This window comes from Penaeus japonicus, unplaced genomic scaffold, assembly GCF_977035675.1.
Source record: "Penaeus japonicus unplaced genomic scaffold, GWHDUDI00000001_assembly GWHDUDI00000010, whole genome shotgun sequence".
Lineage (NCBI taxonomy): Eukaryota > Metazoa > Arthropoda > Malacostraca > Decapoda > Penaeidae > Penaeus > Penaeus japonicus.
The window spans coordinates 13195721-13203220 of NW_028234412.1; the positions used below are offsets into that span (position 1 = coordinate 13195721).

General features: G+C 30.8%; 1 protein-coding gene across 50 annotated transcripts in view; it reads right to left on the reverse strand.

Annotated features, from left to right (window-relative positions):
• Positions 1–7500, reverse strand: part of LOC122245738 (uncharacterized) — a 375164-nt gene that overhangs the window by 52947 nt on the left and 314717 nt on the right. For 26 of the 50 annotated variants that reach the window (XM_086540764.1, XM_086540731.1, XM_086540762.1 and 23 more), the window contains exons 26-32: positions 5546–5847; positions 4400–4606; positions 3670–3862; positions 2101–2300; positions 1636–1872; positions 583–600; positions 199–247 (exon numbers count right to left, since the gene is read on the reverse strand). In XM_086540764.1, coding sequence (XP_086396890.1) covers positions 199–247; positions 583–600; positions 1636–1872; positions 2101–2300; positions 3670–3862; positions 4400–4606; positions 5546–5847 — 1206 coding nt within the window. The remainder of the gene's footprint in view (positions 1–198; positions 248–582; positions 601–1635; positions 1873–2100; positions 2301–3669; positions 3863–4399; positions 4607–5545; positions 5848–7500) is intronic. The other 24 variants (XM_086540772.1, XM_086540770.1, XM_086540769.1 and 21 more) reach the window with 3 other exon arrangements.

A 7500-nucleotide genomic window follows, 5' to 3' on the forward strand; every position in this document is an offset into this window, starting at 1 on the left:
TATACTATCCACTGCTCATGAACAAGTCTACTGGCGTGAGGGACAAAGTCTGGTTTGGTGAGGTAGAATTTTGTATCAAGAAAGGTTTCATCTTGTACTCCAGTTACATGTCGTAATAATAAATAAGTCTACACTACAATCAGAGAGACGATAAGTTATATCTTTTAATAAAAAAAGCATAGAAAAAAGAATAGTTACCCTGGTAACTTCTTTGGTTTTCTTCCTCTTCTTCAGCACTTTCTGCTTCCTGGTAAAGGTCATAAAAAGGATTAAAACCAATGAAAACTAATAGACTTCAGATATATACTATGGTAAATGCCATTTTATTAATTAAAACTTATCATTAATATCTATAATCAACAAAATTTAGTTGGGTGAATTTCTTATTGTGCTTGAAAATATGTAGTGTGGCCATTAGGTCAGTGACTGAAATAATTTCACTTTAGAATGACATCTAAACATTGATAAATTAAACAGTAAAAGGATATTAGAACATTTTTTAATTTATGTCTTTGTACACAGATGGGTTAAAAATATGACAGACACAATCCACTACTTTTTTTTTCTTTTTTTTTCACTCACCCGTAACTCCTTGAGGCGCTGCAAAAAGCAAGCGTGCAAAAGCAACGTTTATAAGGCAACGTCAGACAATACAGAAAATGAAAAGAATAACAATAATGAAAAAAAAAATAGCACTCATTAGCACCTTGGACTAAGACTTGAAAAACATGTACACCTTTCTACTTTTTGAACATTATTTTCTTTTCACCACATATATAATTTTTTTTTTCATATGATGCAATTAAAATTCCCATTTGTTCATTTCTGATTAATGTAATAAGGATGATGAAAATATATCAAAGGTCTTATTCCATCATTAACATACACATCTGTGGTGAAAAGTAGGTTTGACAAATTAAAATTTATAGGTTTTAATGGTAGTATTGGGGTTTTAGACACTATCATTAAGAGCACTGTTTAGGAACACCACATTTACAAATACTAGGGATTACCCAAAAAGACAACAGTAAGGTTCTAATTTTATATCACATGTTCAATTCACTGGTGTGGCACATGTAACTATTTTACAATTGTTAGGATTGTACTTGAAGGTTTTCACAAAAAGAAAAAAAAGAAAAAAAAAAATATATATCACTTATACCTAAAAAAAAGGCTCTAGCATATTACATTCATTTTAGTCATGTGGAAAAACCTGACAAGAATCTGTTAGGCCTTTCCAACAGGTGTCTACTTCATGGTCTTTGGTAAGATTCTGTTAGAACAGACATGCCAGGCACTATGATATATTCTCAAGCCTTAGTTTACTATTGCTTTATTATACAGCCACTGGCAAAAGCCAAAATCTGTAAAGCAAGGCCAAGTAGAGGAAAGGATGAGAGAATCAGAAAAAAAGAGTGAGAAAGTGAAAAAAAAAAGAGGTGAAAAGGGAGAGAAGGAGGAAGAGATGGAGGGAGGGAGGGAAGAGGGAGAGAAGAAAACCAAAAGATAGAATGAGACAGAGATAGAGATAGAGAAATGGAAGATAGAAGAGGAAGGGACAGAGAAAGAGAAAAGCTACAATTCAGAATAGCACATCAACAGGCTGTGATAACCATGGCATCACATCATACTCACTTTCATCATATCTTGCTCATCATATGAAACATCAAGGGAGACATCTCGATTGAGTGTGGTGTCTCTTGATGGTCCTAGCTCATAGCGGAAAGCATCGAAGCCAGACTGGTCGAGGTGAGCCTTGGCCATTGCTTTTTCGATGTCATCAGTGACCAGTTCAACGTTAAATATACACTGGTTCACGATGTCATCCCGACCGATCTTACGCAGTCCCTTCTCGAGAGTGTTACCATTTGCCTGTAAAGGAATACATTTTGAGAAAGAAAATCACTAATATGCTAGAGGCCTTCACAGCTACCTGTCTTTATAGTATAATAACCTAATGACTGATTTATATTAGAGAGGCTAATATAAGTGACATAAAGGAATTTTATATATTCACACTTCAACAGCAATTTCTGTTTCTTATAAACTATTTCATTAACTTTATATAAACCTTTAATACAAATGGTAAAATCTATCTACCTTATTCCCCGATGTCTGCATCCACAGTCTAAGCATGACAATTGCTTGTTTCGGGGCATTATCTGGGTACTGAGATTTGATGATGTTAATATCAGAGTCACTAATCTCCAATTCCCGGGCTAGGCCAACCCAGTCAGTTCCAAGCATGTTCGAGATGTCTGTGAGACGTAGGTCAGCTTTGTGGATGGTGTCAGCTTTGCCTAAAGGAGATAATAATACTTGTTATTACCATAAATACGCAAAATTGTTTTGAAAGACATAGGTGTCCCATAAAGATATCAAATTAATTTTTCCTTGCTGCTCATAGCCACTTGCCTTAAAAATAACAATAAAAGATAATTGGTCATAAGGAATTAATTCTATATAATTTTTCCTTTCAAGACATGCATTTAATCAGAGAAAGAGGAAACAGCTGTAAAAATATGAAGTTATATCATAATTTCCAGACAGTTTCATTACCATATATATATTCTTAAGGATGCACTTGACCAAAAAAAAGAGAGAGAGAAAAAAAAAACAAAAAAAAAACACATTGCATATTAAATTGAACTTAAACCAAATTATATATCAAAAGTAGTAATAAAATAAACAGCTACTCCATCACAACTCTGAACAAAAAACAATGAAATGAACAATAAAATCTAACATTCATTGTTATTGACATACATCTAAACTTAATTACCCAGTATTAATAAAAAACACACTGACCATTGCCACAATAGAAGTTGTAGCCTAGTGAGAAGTCAGTATTCACATATCCACGATGTAAAGCATTTATCTGTCTACAGTCATATGTGAGTGGCTCCAGTGCAGTCCCATTGTCACACACTACTAATACTCACACATTTATTTTTTTGATGACGAGGCTCACGTCTCTTCAATTCCAGCAATATTTAGCGCTATTTTTTTTTTTTCCACAGGATTGGGCTAGTGATCCCCATGTTAAGGAAAGGCAGTTAGGCCAAGATTAGCTATTATTTTGATTAATAAACTACAGACATGAGACAACGGTAACATATGTTACTAAATTATTGCCGTGAAAGGTTAAATCACATAAAATCTTGAGCGAAATAAAATCTGGGATACATAATATAACAATCCAAGAGCAAAATTAACAAGACTGACTAGGATTATGTGGCAGTGCGTAAGGACGGGTAAAGTTGTAACAGTCCACAGACAGAAAAAATCATGCTGTGGCCATTCAAAAAATGGTTGTCAAAAGGTGAGCCATTCCCCTTTGATGGAGAGTTAGTTAGAAATAATTGTTTTAGACACTTTACATATGAAATTGTAAATAATTCACTATGCAGGGACAGAATCTAACATATCATCTCAGGATGAATTGCCTAAAACAGAAATTATGGAAAATTTCATATCAAAAACACATCTTACAGATTCCCATTACAATTCTATCAATCACCCAATGAATGATCTAAAGAGAATGAGAGAAAACTATTGTTCCTTCACAAATTCTGTACCTGTCAGAGAGCAAACAAAAAGAAGCATCCACAATATACAGGTAAAGGGTAAAGGATTAAGGATCTTTAGACAGAGACAGTAGCTACTCACTAATGGAGAGGAAGGAGTATTTCTTCTCCAGGGCGAGGAGGTCAGGTTCTGAGGGCGCAGGCTCAGGCTGGATGTTGTCAGGCAGGGCAATATTCAGGTTACAGATGGGGGTCTGAGGGGGGTCACCACGCCCAACCTGAAACACAGGGGGTTTTAGCAAGCTCATTAGCGAGGCCTTCTTCCAGCGCCCATCCTGGAAGACCAAAGGGAGAGCAGGGCACCATGTTTTAGAGCAAGCCAGTACTTTTGTAATTAGTAACTTATATACTCACACTTGAAATCTACATATTTCATGAACATACATATTTCAACACTATCATACCTAGTAAGTGTGTGTGTATGTATGTGTGTGTAACTATGCATTAAGAATATATGAAATTAGTATAAAGTTGTTATGTCTGTCTTCAAACATTTATTCAACTACAGAAATACATCCATATATCACATATAAAAGTGTAACCATGCACACATACACAGACATTGTGCATGTCCATACAAATACTCACAAACTCACAAACAGACAAACAAACAAACACACACACACACACACACACATACACAAGCATAAGCAAAATAATCTTGCTCCTTTTTTTCTTAATTACATATATCAATCATAAATGAATTATGCTCTTGTATATATTATATACAACTTACACATCATTACTTTCCAAGAATAATATGTTACATACCACCATACATCTTCGACCATGTAATTACACTACACGCCTACCTTGGGCTGTCGCATGAAGGCCACCCTTCCGATGGGATCTGCATGTTGATCCTTCACACGCACGGTAAATGGAAGGCGGTTTTCGCGGAAAGCGTAGAAGTTGAATGCAAGCTGGTCCCCTGATTTAGTGACTGGAACTAAGTTGCCAGCGAATTCAAGGTACTGAGGCTTACCCTCCAACACTTCTACATCCCGTGATTTAGCAACCTGACATAAATTATACATATATTAGAGAAAAAAATTATAACTTTTTTCGAAGCTATGACAGATGGAAATTTAAAAAGAGGAGAAGACTAATCAACAATCTTTAAGAGTAGTAGGTATCTAAAATCTATATCTAAAATTTTATAAATTTACGAAGGCTTAGGTTGAAATACATGTCCTTCTAATCAATGAAATAAAGAAATAAAGAGCTAAACAGCAAATCAAAATGTATCATTGTGTGTCTGTATATATGTATATATATATATATATATATATATATATATATATATATATATATATATATATATATATATATATATATATATATATATATATATATATATATTATATATATATATATATATATATATATATATATATAATATATATATATATATATATAATATATATATATATATAATATATATATATATATATATATATATATATATATATATATTATATTATATATATATATAATATAAATATATATATATGTATATATATATATATATATATATATATATATATATATATATATATATATATATATATATATAAATATATTATATATATATATTATATATATATATATATATATATATATATATATATATATATATATATAATATATATATATATATATATATATATATATATATATATATATATATATATATATATAATATATTATATATATATATATATATATATATATATATATATATATATATATATATATATATATATATATATATTATATATATATATATATATATATATATATATATAATATATATATATATATTATATATATATATATATATATATATATATATATATATATATATATATATATATATATATATACACACAATCAACTCATTCCTCACTCATAAAATAAGATTGAATTTTTTGCTAAAACCACTTCTTCCAACTTACCTCAACAAAGAGCTCTTGCTGCTCTAGGGTCTTGTCCTCACGATCGTCTGTCATACAGAACACCCGCACTCTTGCCTCCTCCAGCTGATGTCTCTTGCTGAAGACTACAAACTTAGCCATAAATGGTACATGAATGGCCTCCCGGTATAGTTCAGTGGCCATTTTGGTGGCCTCCGGTATGTTACTACAATCCATGAGCCAAAAGCGGGCGGAGACAGTGGTAGTGAAGCTGACGCAATCGTTGACAAAAGTGAGAGGTGTTGAGCCCGTCACGTCCTCCCACTGAGCGCGGGTTGTTCCGCCTGTAAATGCCTCTTGTTAGTGACCTTGAACTCTGGTGCAGAACTTTTACAAATATCCTTTTTTTGGTTTGTGATTAAGACAACCTAATGTCTAAAATTCAACCAGTCTAGAGAGAAATTGATATCCAAATTACTTATATCTTTATACGTTTTTACTATGAACTAACTCTGACTAAAATATCTTAGGCAAAAGTTAAATAGTGTAAAACTATTTCATCATTAAGGAGATGAATTCAAAACGAGGAAACAAATCTTGCTTTCATATCAGTCTAAGAAAAACAGACTATCTACAATAATGATGTATAGCACAAAAGGTATTAAACATCTAAAACGACTAATAATTATTATTCTATAGCCATAATGATCATAGTAATAGTAATAATTACAATAATAAAAGATTTAAAATTATCAGTCCAAACATCTATTACAATGCTAGTAACATAATAAAATAATGAAAATCATGATAACAGTGACAAATTAATAAAAATGAAAATAACAGTAACATTACACTGAAAATTACAGTAACATTAATTACACTGAAAAAAAAAGTGATAATAATAAGGAAAACAAAAACATTGAATCAATACTAATAACAATTACATTATCAGTAATAAAGACAACAATGCAGTTTACAGTCATAAAAAAAAAATAATAATAATAATAATGACAAAAAATAATTATCACAATAAAAAATAACATCGATAATAACTGTAATAATAATGATAACCAATATTCAAAACAATTAATACTTCTAGCTCCAACATCTTATCACTATGGTCACTATCTCATGTAGAATTTTAAAAGCTTAATGTAAAGGAATGAAAAACTATACATATATATATATATATATATATATATAAATATATATACCGTATAATATATATATTTCTACAACTAAAAATGTGAAACAAGCACTACTCTAACATGACTCCTCTGTGAATATAGTATACACATGCCATCAATATTACTCATTCTAACAGAAAAATAGATGAGAATCCAACTAAAAGAAAAAAGTAGAAAAAAAGAGAAAAAAAAGAAGAAAATAGTGAAAAAAGTGTGATTTTAAACACTTTCAAAAAGACGTAGGAAAAACTGACAATACAAAGGAGTGATAATGGATTAAGGGAGGAATAAGGTTCTACTTTTGGTACTAATATGTCCTAGTCACATATGTGATATACTACTCTATTGTACGTAGTCATACTGTATATTGAAGAGATATCTTTATTAAAAAACAAAAATACCATGAAAGTGAAATTTACGAAGATTCCTCACATGGAGCAGATTCAACACACTGCTTTTCAGATTGAACTAGAAGGCAATTGTTTATAATATTTTCTCACCAATCTCTTTTAGTCACCAAATCAATTTGGAAAGTTAGAAAGATAATCATTGAAATTTAGATTCTTTCTTATTTGGTAAAATGTTTATCACTGGTGTGTTCCCAAATTGCCTCCCTTTCCCATTAGCAAGGAAAAATAAACAAACCACACCTCCATGCTAGACAAAACTATGATACATAAACCTGCTCACATTAATAAGATTCACATGGCACTTTTCTGGCACTCTCCTGTTAGGTTATCATTCATATATATATGTATTCTTTTTACCTTTATTTTTCTTTAGAGACATCTTATACTCTATTACATTACT